General features: G+C 41.1%; 1 protein-coding gene across 7 annotated transcripts in view; it reads left to right on the top strand.

Annotated features, from left to right (window-relative positions):
• GLI3 (GLI family zinc finger 3) overlaps positions 1–20,734 on the top strand; it is a 318,882-nt gene that overhangs the window by 193,768 nt on the left and 104,380 nt on the right. For all 7 annotated transcript variants that reach the window (XM_086396029.1, XM_086396032.1, XM_086396027.1 and 4 more), the window contains one exon: positions 19,624–19,829. In XM_086396029.1, the coding sequence (XP_086252155.1) occupies positions 19,624–19,829 (206 nt within the window). The remainder of the gene's footprint in view (positions 1–19,623; positions 19,830–20,734) is intronic.

Genomic DNA, 20,734 nt, shown 5'->3' with positions numbered 1-20,734 from the left:
GGCTCTGGAAATAGATTCCCCAGGGAGTGAAGCACAGCTGCCATAAAACTTCCTGTGTAACATAATTAAACATCCCTCACGAGTAGACGGAGGAGGAACTGGCATCCCATTCCAGTACTCTTGCCTGGAGAATACCATGGATGGACGAGCCTGATAGGCTGCAGTCCATGGGGTCACTAAGAGTCAGACAGGACTGAGTGACTTCACTTTCACTTTTTGCTTTCATGCATTGGAGAAGGAAATGGCAACCCACTCCAGTGTTCTTGCCTGGAGAATCCCAGGGACAGCAGGGTCTGGTGGGCTGCTATCTATGGGGTCGCATAGAGTCGGCCATGACTGAAGTGACTTAGCAGCAGCACGAGTAGAACTGGATTACAGCTCTGCTGAGTAATCGCCTGTGAGCACTCCTCCTCCCCACCCAATAGGATGTTGTTGACATTAACCCAGGATAATGCTTTTTTTTACCTAGGTTTCAAAGTGTAATTCCAGAAAACTCCAACATAACTCAGTTGGCACCTGGCTTCTGATGAGCCTTTGTTCTTCTATTTTTAATAACAAGACTTTAATTTTATTTCTGGTCATACCACATGGCATGCCGGATCTTCCCCAACCAGGGATCGAGCCCACGCACCCTGTATTGAAAGCAGAGTTGTAACCACTGGACCGCCAGGGAAGTCCTACAGTGATCCTCTGCTTGAAGCCACTTTATAAGCTGTTTTCATAAACATGGGCCTCAGCTGAGTTTCATCTTAACTCTGCCACAAATCAGCTGGGTCCTTGAACATGTGCCTTGACCTCTCAAGCTCTCCTTGTTTTCATCTGTGAAATAAAGCAGTTGGATTAAATGATCTTTCAGATCTCTCCTGAACATCCCGTGATTATGGAAAGTTTAGGTTTATTCACGTTTTTTTTACTTAGAAGAGGAATCTGTGACAACATCATGACCCTAATGCATATATGCCCATATGCCAGTTTTTTCTCTTGCCCTCTGTCCTCATGTGCAGATCTGCTGAGAGTGTTTTGTATAAACTCTGGTTGTACCTTCTGCACTTTCTCCCACATTCCCTAGTTATGCTGCACGTGTTCCTGGGCCACCAACACCACGTGTGCCACGCGAATGTGTGAATGGGGCTCAGATCGATTCCCTTTGGAGGAAGAAGGTCACTGGAAAACTGTACTGCCCTGTTTGATTAAAAGCTTCAACAATGTTAAAGTATAAGTACTTAAACATAGATGCCCATATTTGTATTTGTCTTGTATTTTAAACACAAGTTTTCCTTTGTGTTTAAAATTATAGACTTGATTTGAATCCAGCTTGGGTATATACTAGCAGATTACCTAGGCTGCCCAAGCCCAGTTTCATTATTCAATCCCATTTGATACCAAAAATTCAAGGAAGGAGCGAATAGATAGCACACAACACAGTCTCATCATATACTATGCTATGCTATGCTAAGTTGCTTCAGTCGTGTCCGACTCTGTGTGACCCCCTAGACGGCAGCCCACCAGGCTCCCCCGTCCCTGGGATTCTCCAGGCAAGAACACTGGAGTGGGTTGCCATTTCCTTCTCCAATGCATGAAAGCGAAAAGTGAAAGTGAAGTCACTCAGTCGTGTCCGACTCTTAGCGACTCCATGGATTGCAGCCTAACAGGCTCCTCCATCCATGGGATTTTCCAAGCAAGAGTACTGGAGTGGGGTGCCATTGCCTTCTCCGAGTCTCATCATAAGTATTTGGCAAATGGCAGAATGACTGAATACGTGTCTGTTACTGTATTTAAGCTTTCTATTCAGACGTGTTCATCCTTTTTTCACCTTTTAACATCTCTGAAATTGGAATGTATCTTACAAGCAGTTATGTTTTTAAGTTGCTTTTGATGAGGTGGCAGTCATGAGGAAGTTTCAGGTATCTCTCTTTTTAAATTTTATTTTGTTATTTCTTTAAATTAAAATTATCATACTTTTACTTATTTATGTGGCTGCACCGAGTCTTCGTTGCGGCGTGTGGGATCTTCAGTCTTCGTTGCAGCATCTTTAGTTGTGGCTGCAACTCTTAGTTGTGGCACGTGGGATCTAGCTCCCTGACCAGGGATCAAACTCGGGCCTCCTGCATTGGGAGCGCAGTCTTAGCTACTGGACCATGAGGCAAGACCCTAAAATTTAATTTAGTGTTAATTTAATTTTGTGAGTTTTACAGGTACAGCAAAAAGGGTATCTTAATAAAGTTACTTTGTTTAGATGTTTCTTATACAGTGATATATAACAAAATCTGTCTGACTAAGCCCGAAAGAGCTCTTTTCATAAGTATAAAGTGAAAATTGAAAATGATAAGAAAGAACCATTCTTCTGAGTGGTTCCTAAAATAATGCTGGGTCTTTAGATCAATAGCATCTGAACTTTGATGAAATATAGTATAGATCATATATATATACGATACATATTGTATGTACACATATATAATCAACAAAAGATGATTTCATTGTCAAGGATTTTTTTCCCTCAAGAACCCAGCCAATTTCTCCTCCATGTTGTAATAAAGGACCTCATTGCAGACTGAAAAGTTAAAATGTAAAGGGAGTGTTTTCCAAATGCTCTTGCTGCCTGAATCAGAGAAAATGAAAAAGGAGGCCGCCTTCAGCCTGTAATAGTATAAAGCAAGGAAGCATGTGCTGCTTGCTGGCTGTGTTGGTGTATTTGTACAGATGCATAGCACAGGCTCTCAGAGGGTAAGACTTCATGATTAATGGTGTTTATTCTTGACAGAAGCCTCCTTTATTTATCTGCAATACAGTTTAGTGATTTTATCAGGCACCTGAATGAGAAATATTCAGTCATACCAATATTGCAGTGTAAATTGAGTAGAGTCACTTTTTATTATATCTTTCTGCCTTATCATCTGCACAGTAATTTTCTAGCAGCGGTTTGATATGGAAAGGCTGGATTTAGCTGTACTTGACACAAAGCCTCTTCAATTTCCCCTAAAAGTTCAGGCTGCTCTTAGAAACGTGTGTGAGTGTGTGTGTGTCTGTGTGTGTGAGTGTGTATATAATATATAAACCCTCTCTGTTATCCAAGCAATTTCAGGATTTGAAAGAATAAAGATAAAATGCACAAACCTGGATGGGAAAAGTGTTGTTAATATAGAAACATTTAATAGTGGTGAACTCACCGGTAAAAGCTCCTTTAGGATTTAAGCTGAGGCTCAGTCCCGAACTGTGCACGTGGCTACAGGGTCCCACCTTTTGCTCGTCCATCACCATCCAATTCAGTCTACATAAGGCCAGACCCTTTCCTCTCCAGGGAGAAATATCAGAGTTGAACACCAGAGTGGCCTGGGGCAGGGGGACATTGACTGTAATGATGATGGCAGTGCCATTCAAAAGAATGAGCAAAAGACGCAGAAAACAAACTTATGGTGACCAAAAGGGAGCAAGGGGAAGTATAAATTAGGAGTTTGGGATTAACATATACACACTCTTATATGTAAAATAAACAACAAGGACCTACTGTGTAGCACAGGGAACTCTATTCAATATCTTGTAATAACCTATAATGGAAGAGAATGTAAAAACAAAGAATATATATGTGTGTGTGTGTAACTGAATCACTTTACTGTACCGACTCAACATTGTAAATCCACTATATTTCAGTTTAAAAAAATTTAAATTAAAAAAAAAGAAAGGGAGCCAAAAAGAAAAAGTGAGACCTCATTTGTAGGACACTCACGTTGTGTCACTCAATGTTCAAACTCAACTTTATTCAAGTTATAGGCTTCATAACATGAATTGTCAAAGCTGATCAAAGGCAGACAGGAACAAATGGTTTGAATCATAGACAATGCTGGATTTTAGGACCAAAAGACACTTTAACCCTAGTGGGTGAAGTGGAGTTCATCTCATCCAGAACCTCACATTTTACAGATGAGAAAAGTAAAGCCCAAAGAGCGGTTTTCAGAAACTCTGGGGTCCCATGCAGGTTCTCTGAAAATAATCTGAACTGGTAATTTCCATACTTTGTGTAGACATTCCCAGTCAGTTCAGCCTGTCCTTATGTGTGGTATCCGTAGACTTGCTTTCATTGGGAGGAACACAGCACAACCAGAGGCTGTGTGGTTCCTTTTCTAGTGGTCAAACCCACAGTATTTTCAGCCTCTCATGATGTTACTCCCTGTGCTTAGAGTATATTTCTCTAAAACCATAAGAACAAGAATCCTAAGGACATTGCTGTCTCCTTATGTAGAGCTTAATGCTTCTTTTCTATTGAATAATACAAATTGTCCCCCCAGGACATTAGATATGCTCCTTTCATATTTAACTTATTTTGGAAAAGTTTGACACCCTCAGAGGGTTAAATTTCTAGAATACTGAGAAGTGTGCCTGGGATACAAAGTCTTAATTATCATGGAGTAGAGTCTTAAAAGATCTAATTCCAGTTAAATCTAAAGAGCATGACACTTTAAAAGGGCCTCTTATTTTCCCCTTTGCTGAGCCGGACACCCCTAGCAAAACTGGGAGATTTTCTTCTGAAAGAGAGCTATTTAGATAATAATAGTTCCTTGATGGACATCTCTGTTATCACTTAAAATAAGGATGATTTAAAGAATGAGGGAAAGTGTGAGTCAGACACATCTTGCCAAGGATCATAAGAGACAACCCAGAAAACACTCTAGCCTGTAGTTAACAGTCATCATAATAATTACAAGGATTATGATGATGATGGTACTAGAGAAAAAGTCCACACCAGCTCCTGGAAGACACACCTAAGCTCAGTGTGCCAGCCTGCTGTCGATAAAGGATTTGAGCTGGTTCTTCAAGTAACGTTTACAAAATATCAATTAAAACAGAAACCCCATCTCTCTTTGGCTCAGAATTCCAGATGCACCCTGTCTTTGTTATAAATGTCCTCCATACCACCTGTAAAAGGGCTCAACATGAAGCAGGATGAAACGGGAACCTAACTTCCTGTTTCTTATCAATTATTTCCACCCAGTTTCTGAAGCCTCCTGCTGCAAGGTTTCTCACTTAAATAACAAATCCTGGCTTGGGGGCTCTTGAGATATTTTATATATCTGTTTACTTAAATTGTGGAAATTTCTAGGCAAATGATACAAGCACAGGCTTGTTTGTTCAGTTAATTAAATCAGCAGTTCTAACTGAATCCTGGTTACTATTTACTGTCTTTTTCCTTATACCTGGTGGATATCTTGGCTCAAATCAGTAAGTTCCTACCAAAGGTTGTCATGGTTGATAGAATTCTATGTTATCGGAAAAGGTGACATCAAGGAACAAATGTCACAGGACCCAGGAATTTTCTAGATACCGTTGGTTCATGAGAGTTGTGTTTCAACATCTTGCTATTTTGCAATGTATTTTCTTCTTGGAAAAGGACATTATGTTACCATTTTGCCTGCTGTTTATGGGTGGGGAGGGGGGTATCAGTAATTCATCAAATTCCAAAAAATTCAGATCTGTTAGGATGAGTGGAAAGTTGGCAAAAATGTCAGAGAAATCCGACTTTGAAATTTTTGTCCCCACACCCCTATGTTTTCTTTTATCATGGCAATGCAGTACTGAACTGACACTGAAGAAAATCATGCCCTTGAATTTACTTTCGGGAAAAAAAAAAAATATTCCATCCATTTTACTAAGATCAGAAGAAGTCACTAATCTCTTTAGTTTGTCGGAAGAGGTGGGGGGTGGATGACTCCTAGATGGTACTAAGGGTGTCAGAAGAGCTGAACTCAGGCTGGCTCTACAACAACCCCCTCCTGATGGGGTCTTGAGGATGTACAAGGATGCAGTGAAAGCAGTGTGTCTTTGGCCTTGACCATCCAGAGCTCTAGTAGCAATAGCAGTAGCAGGAATAAGCGTGTTGGTCATAAGGGCCAACATTTACTGAGAACTTAGAACGTGACAGGTCCCTGCTAAATGCTTTATGTACATTTTCTTATGAAACATTAAATAGTATAGCACTGCTTTTTCATCTCTGCCTAAAGAGCCTGGAAGCAAAGCAGACTTTTAACTATCTAGTTTACCCAGAATTAAATCTAAGTCTAAGACCTTGCCACTTGGAAGATACAGAGCAGCTGATCAAAAGCACTCTCCCCACTGCCAGGAGAGAAGGAGGAGGAGGCTGAGACAGCACAGCCTCTGGTCCTATGGGTCTGGCTGGATTGGCCTCCCCTATGACTTGTTCCATCAAAAGGAAGCAAGACCATCAAAAGGGAAAAGGGAGCAACTTATTATCTTAGGAAGTGAAAGTCGCTTAGTTGTGTCTGACTTTTTTCGACTCCATGGACTATACAGCCCATGGAATGCTCCAAGACAGGTTACTGGAGTGGGTAGCCTTTTCCCCCTCCAGGGGGTCTTCCCAATCCAGGAATTGAACCCGGGCCTCCTGCATTGCAGGTGGATTTTTTACCAGCTGAGCCACTTTAGGGAAGGAAGGGAGAAAAAGACAGTGTCTGTTCACTTTGTTACCTCAAAAGCAATTAGGACATGCCTAAGAAAACAAGGCCCCATCAACTGTCCCAGAATCTGACACTGAGACTAGCTCTCTGTCCCCCCACTTCCATCTTCCAGGCAGCAGATTAGGAAGCATCACTGCTGGACAATCTCCTTCTGCACCCACAGCTGTTTTCTCATCAAGGCAGTATCTCTGTGGACTTTATAAGGGAACATGCAACTATTGGTTCCTCTAGTAACAAGTCCTTATACATGCATTAATAAATCTATGACATGCATTACGTATATTAAAATATAAGTTAATACACACTAATTACATTAATAACTAGTTTTCTAAAAATTACATAACAGTAATTTTTTTTTACTGATTTTGTTTTTACTCACAAACTTTGTAGTCACTGGGAGAAGAAGAGAAAGAAGATTTCTCTATTACACATTGCAAAAAGGGAGGTGCCTTTGTGTGGGATATATGGATTCCATTTAGACAACAAGAAAAGCTGCTAAAAATAATCATTTTAGATATCCTCTGCATAAATGGAATTAAAATACTTAAAACTGATAACAGGTTTTTAGAAACAGGTTTGTCAGCTGCCTTGTGGATCAGGGGTACTGTCTACCCATTCCTTTTCTCTTTCTTGCCCTTGGACAGAGGAGCCTGCAGGGCTGCGGTCCATGGGGTCACAGAGTTTGACATGACTAAAGTCACATAGCAGCAGCAGCAACCCTTGTTCCTAAAGCATTAAAGGCACTTTTTCTATACAAGGGTGAATTGGGACAGGAAGAAGCCCCATGCTATGGGATGTGATCATTTGTATCCAAGTGCTTATTTGAACCTATAGTATGTTTAAGAATTCGTTAATAACAGTGAATTGCACATTGTGGTTGCTTGAATGGACTGTCTTTCACATTTTTTGACTCTTTTTGACCTTGAAATCCTAATCTATGAGTATTAAGTTATATTTACAATACTGAGTAGAGACCACTTTTAGCAAATTATATTTTTGTAATCTTATCAGGAAAGAAAAAAATAATTTTTTGTCATAAAACAATTGCATTGTTCTTCTATAAAACATAACATTGTTCCAGTTGTCAAAGGACACAACTGACATGTATTGTGAATATTTGCTTGGCTTTTCCTTTGATTGACTTTGCTGGAATTTCCTCCCCCAAAATGAATATGCAGAAGCAGTCTTCCATAGTTTACTTTGAATTGAGACTAATGTGTCCGCTAACTTTTTGTTTTTAATAGTGGTGACTATCATGTTATTATTTATGATATTTTTAAGCAATATTTTTCAAATTTTGAAAAATACAAGTGCATATCTATTTGATTTTCTGAACTTGATAGGAATGGTTGAAATCACTGTGGAAAATACTGTTTTAACTAACACATATAAAAGCATATATTGTTTAAACTGATAATAAATAATATACCAATTATATACATATAGCTCTGTGAATTATCATGAGTTATCACAGTGAAAACGTCTAACCACTAGCCAGTTCTAGAAATAGAATCATCATTGGCATCCAGAAGCTCTCCCTGGACACACCCATCCTAATACTCAAGGGTAAACAGTTTCCTAACTGTCCCAATGCTAAAGTTCAGGTTTGTCTGTTACTGGACTTTAATAGTATATTATGTTCTTTCATACCAGGTTTCTTATCCTCAACATTATGTTTGTGAGATTTTTCCACATTATGGTTTGTTCATTTTTATAGCTGTTCACTCTTTCATTATATAAATTGTTAATCCATCCTACTCTTGATAGATATTTGGTTGTGGGTCAATTTTAACATGCATGAATAATCTTCCTCTGAATATTCTAGTATATTCTGACTGATGTGGCAATATTATAGGGAACACATCAAGGAAAGGAATTGCTGGACCATTAGGGTGTGCATCTGTTTGAGTAGGTAATGCCTAGCTGTTTGCCAGTGAAATTGGGCCAACTTATACTCAGGTCGTTTGAGAGTTCCTGTTGCTCCATATCCTCACTGATACATGGTGCTGTCAGTGTTTTTAACTTTAGCCATTCTACTGAGTTTTTAAAAATTAATTAAGTATAACATTGTGTTAGTTTCAGCTGTACAGTGCTGTGATTCACTTATCTATACATACATTTTTCTGATTATTTGAAGTCATGTAAAGATAAATATTATATGATATCACTTGTATGTGGAATCTAAGAAATAATACAAGTGATGCTATATGCAAGACAGAAACAGACTCACAGACCTGTAAACAAATTTATAGATACCAAATGAGGAAGGGTGGGGATAAATTAGGAATATGGAGTAACAGATATAAACTACTATATACAAAGTAGATAAGCAATCAGGATTTATTGTATAGCACCGAGAACTGTATTCAGTATCATTAATATACATTTAATATCATGTAATAACATTCTAGTGGGTGTTTAATGATAATTCATTAAGGCTTTAATTTGCACAGCAGACTAAAATTAAAAAATAATTTACCTGAAAAAATACTTGGAATATATAAGTTAAAATATTGGTGTTGGTTAGATTTGATAGCTTGGATATAGGGAATGACTATTTAAAAAAAAAAAAATAGCCTCAACTTTTCAATCCATGGATATAAATTCCTTTTACAAAGACATAAATAGGAAATAAAAATAAGAAAGTCATTTTCAAATTTCTTGAAATGCTGTTTCTCCATTAAAACAAATACCTTCTCTCTCTTTTGTTAAAGAAATCAACCATAGCCCTTGAATTCTCCATATAAGAAAATCCTTTCTGGCTTACTTCACTCTGTATAATAGGCTCCAGTTTCATCCACCTCATTAGAACTGATTCAAATCTCCATTGTGTATATGTACCACAGCTTTCTTTTCCATTCATCTGCTGATGGACATCTAGGTTGCTTCCATGTCCTGGCTATTATAAACAGTGCTGCGATGAACATTGGGGTACACGTGTCTCTTTCAATTCGGGTTTCCTCAGTGTGTATGCCCAGCAGTGGGATTGCTGGGTCATAAGACAGTATACTAACGCATATATATGAAATTTAGAAAGATGGTAATAATAACCCTGTATACGAGACAGCAAAAGAGACACTGATGTATAAAACAGTCTTTTGGACTCTGTGGGAGAGGGAGAGGGTTGGATGATTTGGGAGAATGGCATTGAAACATGTATATCATATATGAAATGAGTCGCCAGTCCAGGTTCGATGCACGATACTGGATGCTTGGGGCTGGTGCACTGGGACGACCCAGAGGGATGGTACGGGGAGGGAGGAGGGAGGAGGGTTCAGGATGGGGAACACATGTATACCTGTGGCAGATTCATGTTGATATATGGCCAAACCAATACAATATTGTAAAGTTAAAAAATAAAATAAAAAGAAAACATTTCTAAAAAAAGAGAAGAAAATCCTCAGTTCCTGAGGATTAATGTGTACATTAAATGATGAACCTTCATCTTCAGTAGCTACTTCTGTTCAACTCTTATCTTCTTTTGGTAGCACAGTTCATGGTGTATATTTTTCATATCCAGGGTGCATCCTGGAAGGCTCCCATTGAGGCATTTTGACTCATCAGATAATACTTGGTCTCTACACGCTTTATGCATGTGTGCATTTCCCCCCATTTGAGTATAAACTGAGACCAGGGACCGAACGACCATATATTATGTTTCTTGAAATTGCCGCAAATGTTTAAATCGTAATGGGTTCTTAGTAAATGGATTTTTCAATAAAATATGTATCAAATGAACATTTCATTGAAATATTCATCTGTGTGGTTATACATGTAGCTCTGAAAAATTGAGATCCAATATGGTAAATTTGTAAAAGGCCTAAGTCAGTTAAAAATTCATGGGAAATATTCTTTAGCTGCAGAGATGATGAAAATGGGATTTGAAACTGAACCATCTTATCAGCTAGGGTCCTGGCAGTTTCATGGAGTGGATATTTACAGAGGTAAGGACAAGGTCAAGGGCTTGGAAAGTGAGAGTAAGACTTCTAGGAGTAGCAAAAGTTTGAGGAGGTTATCACCTCTAGCTTGAAGGTACAAACAGAGGGGAAGGGGTCAGTGAGGGAAGAGGGGTCACGCTCTGGGAGTTTTCCCCATTTTCCATGGGGAAAGTGCCATCAGCAGAACTGTAGCTAGTGAAAGGGAGTGAGGGGAATTAATACCATGACTTCTCTCCCCTCTGCCACCAGCTCCTGCCAGTGGATCTCATTAATGGAATCCAGAGGAAGCGTGAGCCTGCTGATTCAGACCACAAAGTCCAGCCTTCAGGGCATGCGGTGGTTCTGGGGTGAAGGGTGACAGGTGGAATAACCAGCACAACCATCTGTACACCGCAGAGCCGTGTGATGTTTCTGGGCAGAACTCATCTGAAAGCTCACCTTGAATAGAGGAGAAGACCATGTCAGGACTATGCAAATTTCCAGTGATGTCTAGTGTATTAGTTGTGGACATTTAGTTATCTGTTTCTGTCATTGTATGGAAAGCAACATTTTTTATTATAAATTTTGGTTTATTAAAGCTGTGCTTACTGAGTAATTAATTAGTTGGTTAAAAATACATTATAAGGGGGAACTCCCCTTAGTTGTCTGTTAAGCCATTATTTGATTATGAAGAGTGTCTACTTGTTATGGAAAGAACAAAATTAAACAAAAAATTAACTTCCTATGTAGGAAAACACCCAATATTTCAATCTTCTGGGAGTTGAAACTCTCATGCATACCCCAAAATGTCAGGGGTATGTGTAACATTTCCAATGTCCCAAGCAATAGGAAAGCAAATGGTATAATCCACCCTGTAAACCTTGCTTAATGCTCTCATAATGGGTAATGCAAGTGATTAAACACTGTGATTTTAATCTTGGCGTTTTAGTAACCCAATAAGATAGATGAAAAGGCAGTAACAAATTCAATACTATATAATGATATTTCATTCTAACTAAGAAGTCCAGTTATTCTCTGCAATACATGTTTTTGTTTCTAAGTTTATCATAGTTTAAAATGCTCTAATATTAATCCTCTGTGCTTTTCATTGTAATAGATTTCCATGACTTTATAAAAGAATTAATCTGAGGTTAAATTATTTCCACAAACAAACTCAAAATATTGCTTTATTGTCTTTGGGGAGAACATGAAAATAATTGCCACCTGCTTTCTTGTCCAAAGCTATACTTCATTTATGCATTGGGTAACATGGAAGCAAAATGGCAGCCACTCACTGGGTCTTCATGCCCTTGGGAAGACAAAGAGGTGGAAGTGCTACAGGGGATGCTATCCCTGGGTGGGCAGGCTGGGGTCCTATATGCATAAGCCAAGATGCAGAGGTCATGAATGACAACTCCTCCCCCTAGTGATGCTTTGGTTGCCCAGACAACCCTCTCCAGCTTGGGCATCTTTTCTCTAGATAGTCGTTGTATGTATGAGGGGTCACAGGCATATGCCTATACTCTTTGGCTACAACATAAATAGCATGGGATCTCTGTTCTGGGAGCAGTTCTAAATTTTAGTCTTCCTCCTGGGATGTTTGTTGTTTGTTTTTTTCCTCCATGGTTTGTACTTGCTTTCCAACCACTGAGGCACACACAGACCCAGAACAGAGAGAGAAGAGAAAACTACAAAGACAGAAGGTCATGAGAGGCTAACAGTAATCTTTAATTCAAACTGTGTGTATCCACTAAAAATATAAACCAGGAAAGTAACACTATAATTTTTTCCTGATGCTCCTGTAATTCACAAATTAAGGGTTTGTTTTTTTTTAACAAGCTTGACAAATATTTACCAAGTCAACTTTATGATATTTTGTGAAATAATATATATCATTTATATGGAAAATTTGGTGACTGCCTTCCTCGCATGTCACATCTTCCTTCAGGAGAATTTACCCCCCTGGTCACCATCTTCAATGGGTCTTTCGTTCAGAGGTGATACACATCTGCCTATTAAAGGTAGTAAGCTTAGCCTTCCCCCTCAAATTTTCTTTATAGTTAAAATAACTAACAAATGACCTGGATGCCAAGAATTTGAAAGTGCCTCTCTTAGGTAATGTTAAAAGTAGCTTTATCGAAAAACTATAGTTTGTATATATTTATCTGCTGCCAATGCGGGAGATATAAGAGATGTGGGTTTGATCCCTGGGTTGGGAAGATCCCCTGGAGGAGGGCATGGCAACCCACTCCAGTATTCTTGCCTGGAGAATCCTGAGGACAGAGGAGCCTGGTGGGCTGTGGTCCATGGGGTCTCAAATAGACATGCCTGAAGCGACCTAGCATGCACGCAGAACATACACATGCGTGTCAGGTGGCTGCGGGGGCCATAGTAGTTCAAGGCTGGATGCTCAGTGTTGATGGCGTAGAAACTCATTTTTGTCTGGCTTCAACACTAGAGAAATGTCACAATAGGCTGGCTCACAAGAGTCTGATGTAGAGACAGAATGAGTAAGTCATCAACTTTCAGTGAGAAATTGAACAGCAAGGGAATGAGAACACCAGCCTCCACAAGTCTTGTCATTTAGACATTTGTTTGCTCACATGAAAAAGTTTTGTTGGTTGGTTCTGACAACCACCAAGAACATCAGTGGCCTCCGTCATTTACTTACCTAGTGCCCAGTGCTGGCCATGACAGAGGCCTGGCAGGGAGATGCCGTTGTTCCATTTCCTGTATAAAGTAACATGCCTCAGTGAGAGAGCCAGGAATGAGCCTGAGTTTAAGTCCAGTTCCTTCCAAGCTCTTGCATTTAATGATAACTGAGTTCATGTTCTTAACCGCCTTATGTGGTTTTATGATTTTGAGTGGAGGGTACTGGGAAATCCAAGGAGATGCTCCCAGGGTTCTGTCAGATTGGGGAACAAAGCAGACAGGTATGTTTCTATCATAAGATTTGCTTTGAAAACAGGGTTCCAATATTTGTGCTTGAAAATCACATAGTATGCTATATTTGCCATCCCTACTCCAGTACTTTGGCTACCTCATGTGAAGAGTTGACTCATTGGAAAAGACTCTGATGCTGGGAGGGATTGGGGGCAGGAGGAGAAGGGGACGACAGAGGATGAGATGGCTGGATGGCATCACTGACTTGAGGGACGTGAGTCTGAGTGAACTCCAGGAGTTGGTGATGGACAGGGAGGCCTGGCGTGCTGCGATTCATGGGGTCGCAAAGAGTCGTACCCGACTGAGTGACTGAACTGAACTGAATATGCATGTGTGATTACGTGTTTATATAAGTAATATGTGGGCTTCCCAGGTGGCTAAGTTGTAAAGATTCTGCCTGCCAGTGCAGGAGATGCAGGCGTAATTCCTGGTCAGGAAGATCCTCTGTAGGAGGAAATGGCAACCCACTCCAATATTCTTGCTTGGAAAATTCCATCGACAGAGGAGCCTGGCGGGCTACAGTCTATAGGGTCGAAAAGAGTCAGACATGACTGAGCAACTGCGTACACACACATGTGAGTATATATATGTACATATATACATATCTGTTTCTACTGTGTACATGTATATATTAGGGGTAGAATATATTAGTATAATTTATGATATAAGTATGTATGTATTTAATATTCATTAGATGCTAGGCTCAGTACATGCGGCTTTAGTTATATTCACTTGCCAGCCCTCCCAAGACGTAGGTATCCCCCTATTGGATGATTTAGGACAAGTAAAAGTGTTAGTTGCTCAGTCATGTACGACTCTTGGTGATTCTGATAGCTTACGGTGAATGGTGTAGGATTCATCATCTCTGAAGAACATTTAACTTTGGGACCAGGAACCAGGCTTGATCACTCAAGAGTTTTGGTGTAGCAGAGTTTTATTAAAGTATAAAAAGGGACAGAGAAAGCTTCTGACACAGACATCAGAAGGTGGGCGGAGAGTGCCCCCTTCACTAGTATTAGCAAGGGAGCTATATACTTTTTAATTGGTTATTACAATAAATCAAAAGAATGTCTCAAGGTGGTAAAGATCTTACCAGACCCACTCCCACCATTTACATTTTAAGATGATAGGATTCAGTTCAGTTCAGTCACTCAGTCGTGTCCGACTCTCTGCAACCCCATGAACTGCAGCATGCCAGGAGAAGGCAATGGCACCCCACTCCAGTACTCTTGCCTGGAAAATCCCATGGACAGAGGAGTCTGGTGGGCTGCAGTTCATGGGGTCGCTAAGAGTCGGACACGGCTGAGTGACTTCACTTTCACTTTTTACTTTCATGCATTGCAGAAGGAAATGGCAACCCACTCCAGCATTCTTGCGTGGAGAATCCCAGGGACAGGGGAGCCTGGTGGGCTGCAGTCTATGGGATCCCACAGAGTTGGACACGACTGAAGCGACTTAGCAGCAGCAGCAGCAGCAGCAGGCCTCCCTGTCCATCATCAACTACCGAAGCTTACTCAAACTCATGTCCATTGAGTTGGTGATGCTATCCAACCATCTCATCCTCTGTCGTCCCCTTCTCCTCTCTCCTTCAGTCTTTCCCAACATCAGGGTATTTTCAAATGAGTCAGCTCTTTGCATCAGGTGGCCAAAGTACTGGAGTTTCAGCTTCAGCATCAGTCCTTCCAATGAACATTCAGGACTGATTTCCTTTAGGATGGACTGGTTGGATCTCCTTGCAGTCCAAGGCACTCCCAAGAGTCTTCTCCAACACCACGGTTCAGAAGCATTTCTTTGGCGCTCATCTTTCTTTTTGGTCCAACTCTCACATCCATACATGATCACTGGAAAAACCATAGCCTTGACTAGACGGACCTTTGTTGGCAAAGTAATGTCTTTGCTTTTTAATATGCTGTCTAGGTTGGTCATAGAATTTCTTCCAAGGAGCAAGTGTCTTTTTATTTCATGGCTGCAGTCATCATCTGGAGTGATTTTGGAGCCCCTGCAAAATAAAGTCTGCCACTGTTTCCACTGTTTCCCCATCTATTTGCCATGAAGTGATGGGACCAAGTTTTCTGAATGTTGAGCTTTAAGCCAACTTTTTCCCTCTCCTCTTTCACTTTCATCAAGAGGCTCTTTAGTTCTTCTTCGCTTTCTGCCATAAGGGTGGTGTCGTCTGCATATCTGAGGTTATTGATATTTCTTCCGGCAACCTTGATTCCAGCTTGTGCTTCCTCCATCCCAGCGTTTCTCATGATGTACTCTGCATATAAGTTAAATAAGCAGAGTGACAGTATACAGAAATAGATGTTTTTCTGGAACTCTCTTGCTTTTTTGATGATCTAACAGATGTTGGCAATTTGATCTCTGGTTCCTCTGCCTTTTCTAAAACCAGCTGAACATCTGGAAGTTCAACGTTCATATATTGTTGAAGCCTGCCTTAGAGAATTTTGTGCATTACTTTACTAGCATGTGGGATGAGTGCAATTGTGTGGTAGTTTGAGCATTCTTTGGCATTGCCTTTCTTTGGGATTGGAATGAAAAGTGATCTTTTCCAGTCCTGTGGCCACTGCTGAGTTTTCCAAATTTGCTGGCATATTCAGTGCAGCACTTTCACAGCATCATCTTTTAGGATTTGAAACAGCTCCACTGGAATTCCATCACCTCCACTAGCTTTGTTTGTAGTGATGCTTCCTAAGGCCCACTTGACTTCACATTCCAGGATGTCTGGCTCTAGGTGAGTGATCATACCATTGTAATTATCTGGGTCATGAAGATATTTTTTGTATAGTTTTTCTGTGTATTCTTGCCACCTCTTCTTAGTATCTTCTGCTTCTGTGAGGTCCATACCATTTCTGTCCTTTATCGAGCCCATCTTTGCATGAAGTGTTCCCTTGCTATCTCTAATTTTCTTGAAGAGATCTCTAGTCTTTCCCATTCTATTTTTTTCCTCTATTTCTTTGCACTGATCACTGAGATGACAGGATTAGAATTAATAGTAGAAAGATCTTATAGACCCACTCTGGTAATACTATACATTTTAAGATAACAGGATTAGTCAGAAGGTTTTCAAGAAGGAGAAACTGTCCTCAAACAGGATACATTGTTGTTATATAATCATTGGTACAGAGTTTAAGCTGAGTTGTTTTGTTGTGAAATCATCAGCTCTGGGTTTAAAGAAAAAAAAGTTTTATGTGACTAAAATTAAGAAATATAGAAAAAATGTTTGTCCTTTTTTCTTCCTTGAGAATTGAGACCCTTATCTCCTCCATGAGAGCCCCTTCTCCTCCTGAGGGACCCTGGACTTCTTATTAACCTGCCTAGTGATTGACTGTCTCAATTCCATGGACTGTAGCCCGCCAGGCTCCTCTGCCCATGGAATTCTCCAAGCAAGAGTACTGGAGTGGATGTCCATTCCCTTCTCCAGGGGATCTTCCCGACCCAGGGATTGAACCTGGGTCTTCTGCACTGCAGGCAGCCTGTTTACCACATGAGCCACCAAGAGGGGTTCCTATCACAGCCAAGATCACACAGCTTCTTGTCCCTTTCTTGGCAGTTCCCTTCATCCACAAGCCCTTCCACAGTACCACTGCTCTGATGATCTGAGTCAGTCGTCTCCAGAATTCCTGATGAGCCCACCCAGAGTGACCCTCATGAACCATTTTCCTGTTGAATCCAGGGGCTGGCTGTCCTTTGTCTACTAGATCTTTTCTTTAGGGCAGTTGACACCTTGCAGCTTTCATAATTGCATACCTGTTTGAAAACATGTCCCGCTATCTCATTGAGAAAGAGGTGACCCCAAATCTTGCCTGTATTGTCTCTGAAGGGGAGTGACATGCATGCATATGACGTTCACCAGAGTGTGTGGAGTTGCCTGACTTTATCTCCAGATCTTGGAGGCAACAACACTCTTTTCTGCTGTTGCCCCACACTGGTGTGGAAGTGAGGATGGAGCCTGGGTGTTCCTTTTGGGAAAGAGGTGCCCAGGTCTTGATTCATTACTCATAGAATAGTTATCGTCAGTCTTCTGTGGAAACAGGTCAAATGAAAGTGAAGGGGATGGTGCGCATGTTGACATCCACAAATTTGTGAGAAGAGAAAAGTGAGTGTTTTTCTGCTCCTTTGGGACTGGTGACCACCTCAGCCTGACATCTATAATGTTCTTATTGTTCTAAATGCTGGTTCCCCTCCCCCCATCTATTATTCTTCAATGGAATCTAAGCTGTTAGGAATATTCTTACTACCATTTTCAATTCTGGAACTTGAGAAAGATTACAGGGACCAATTTTTTGCCTCACAAAAAAACCGATAAGCAATGGCATCACCTTCACTGATTCAGAGTGAGTTCTTCATGGATCATAAAAAAAGCTTGTCTAGGAGATATCATCTCATGGATCTCGAAATGCCTGCTTCTCTACTGACATGTCTGTTCTTGTGGCATCTGTCTCTCCTCATAAATCCACAAGTGAGCCGTATTTTGTAATAATCACTTGGGAATCAGATTGGAAGGATTGATTTTCCTTTCCGGTAGAAAATGAAGGACTGAATTTGAGAGTCCCATGTTCTCTAAAGTAGCAGCAGGTCTAAACGGAGCTTCAGATTTAACCAATGACACGGAGCTAATTTATTTTGTAGGAAAGAGCTAAAATAGGATGGACTAATAGATCCTGCCAATTTCTGTTTTCTAAGTGATTATGGAAAGCCTCAAGTTGTTTGGAAAAGACGTAACTATTTTCAGGTGGTAACTTCTCACCCTGCCCACATGTAAATTTAGAAAACTCTGGATTTGTAGTTTATTTCTCCAGAAGTGGCATCTTAAGAACAAATAAAAAGCCTCTTTTTTTTTTTTTTTTTTAAAGTTCAAAATGGTAAAAAAAAGTAAGAAGGAGAAAGTCAGGAGAATCCCCTCTCTCTCGTGTATTTTAACCTCTTTGATTTTCTACTGGGAGAAAATTCACAGTATGAGCTTTGGTTTCATTTAATTCAGTGCCTGCTCTGTGCACTTGGAAGAAGGGCTTCTCCCAGGATTCCATTCTAATGGGGTTGGGGCCAGAGCCCCGGCTGTGTGTGCCTTTGCTGGGGAGGCGGGATGAGAAATTGTTTCTCCTCCCTTTCCTTTCACTCCTAAAGCCAGTGCCCTGAGAGGAGTTTGCAGTCAGTACATCCCGCTCTATCACAGCCTCGCCTTTTTATGGCCATATTCTCTGTGAATGAAAAAAGAGAAAGTACAAATGTTTAGCCTGTCAGAGCCAGTTCACTGGATTATCCACACAAAACGTTTTCTATTAGAGGAGGGACAGGGCGGCGAGGGGGTGTTCCACAGACTGGCCATTCTACAAACGCCTGTGCGCAGGGCGTGGGGCCGGCTCTGGGAAGGGAATCCCTGGAGTGGGTGGGGTATGGTGGCAGCAAGGTGTGCCTTAGAATTTATTTGCATCAGCCAAAAGCTTACACTCTGCCTTTGCTCCTTACAACTAGGACATGAGCTGAATCTTTTCCAACTTTCTGTCCCCGCACTTCATTACTGATTGTTCACTGATTGTGGCCAATCAGGAAGCCACATGCAAAAAAAGTATGAGAGAAAGCTGCCTCCTATGGCCGCCTTCAAAACAGGGAAACACATGGTAGAAAATGGTTTCACTCACCACTGCAAGACCCAGAGCACAAAAGCTGGAGCATGGCCTTATAGACTGTCAATTTCATGCTTCTTACAGACTCTTGCAATTAGACTTTTTCTTATTTGTAGGCATCTCTGCCTTGTGCGTGCTCAGACTTCCAAACCAGCCAAATCTTCCTTTTCTTTCTCTCTCCTTTTTTTCTTTCCTTCCACCCTTCCTTCCTTCCTTTCTCCCTTTCTTTCTTTCTCTTCCCTTCCTCTCTCCCTCCCTTCCTTCCTTTCTTTTTTTTTTTTTAATGAAACACTGTGATGGTGAGAGGTAAGTTCAGCAGTGAAATTAACATTCACGTCAAATGGAAAATAGAATCACAACTACCTCAAGCTCAGATGCCTGTTTAGAATTTCTTCTCATGAAGAAAACCAAAGGCTTTATTTTCCTGGATTGCGAGTGCCAGAAAATTTCTCAAAGGTCAAATGTCTTTGCCTAAACAATTGTATAGTAGCATTCTGCCTGCATTATGTCACTGTGATCTTTAAGGTCCTAGTACTAGAAATGTAAATGCCTGATATTTTTTCCCCCAAGACACCTTGAAATCGTGCTTATTTTCTTTCACAGACAGCCTCTGCCTGTGGAACTCTTGTCTCATGTATACCTGTTGTGTCTGCTTTTCTTTTTACCTAGGCCTTCTGCCTTATCTAGTAGCCCCACGTATTCTGACCTGCCCTTCATCAGGATCTCCCCACATCGGAACCCTGCTGCAGCTTCCGAATCCCCCTTCAGCCCCCCGCATCCCTACATCAACCCCTACATGGACTACATCCGGTCCCTGCACAGCAGCCCATCCCTCTCCATGATCTCGGCCGCTCGTGGGCTGAGCCCCACAGATGGTGAGTTTCAGACCAGCCTGTCCTGCTTCCGCACATCATGGGACGTGGTAAAGAGTAGCTGATGTGTTTGTGTCCTGTGTGCCAGGGGCTGTGCTAAGTGCTGTGATTGCATGCTCTTTTTTCAGCGTTATGACACCTCCATGAGGGTGAGGATATAATCTCCATTTTCAGATGAAGATTTGGCAGAGATGCCAAGTAACTTGCAACCTGGTTCCTTGGCTAGTAAGTGACAGAGGTGGAACTCAAGAGCCAGAATGTTGTGATGCCCAAATCCTCTTATTCACTACTCTGTTTTGTGGCTCTATTTAGACTGACCCTGTTGCCATTCCTGTATTGTACTTGTGTAACCAGCACATTTTGCTCACCTTCTGAGGAACACTTTTTAGGTCTGAAGGGCACATGTATACAGATGTGTCCATTGGAGCAGCACTTTTCAAACTCCACTGTGCGTATACATCACCTGGGGATGGTGATAAAATATGCTTCCTGGTGGGATGGGTCTGGGGGGGCTGAAGTTCTGCACTTCTGAGAGGCCTCCAGGTCATTTCAGTGCTGCGGGTCCAGGGACCACATTCTGAATAGCAAGATCTTAGAGAACATGATGGCCTAGCCCTGTTGTATGTGCCCTCTGTCCTTGACCATGCCACATGAACACTGCAAGAGGGATACTGTGGGCCAAGAAACGACCTTTGACTTTAATTCTCTTATACAGGATGCTCATTTTCAGCTCCCAAGGACCAGATTCCTGTTGTTCTGTGAGCCTCCCAATTAATTATTGTCACCTGACTTTTAAATTGGAGCTGTTCATTCCACAACTGTCCATGATTAAAATGCTCCTTTGGGGCCTACTGTGTAGCACAGGGAACTCCACTCAATATTCTATAATAGCCTATATGCGAAAAGAA

The sequence above is a fragment of the Bos grunniens genome, chromosome 4 (assembly GCF_055505025.1).
Source record: "Bos grunniens cultivar Pamir isolate PY7600 chromosome 4, Bosgru_T2T1.0, whole genome shotgun sequence".
Taxonomy (NCBI): Eukaryota; Metazoa; Chordata; class Mammalia; order Artiodactyla; family Bovidae; genus Bos; species Bos grunniens.
Note: the sequence above shows the minus strand (reverse complement) of the source record. Positions and strands in the feature narration are given on the sequence as shown.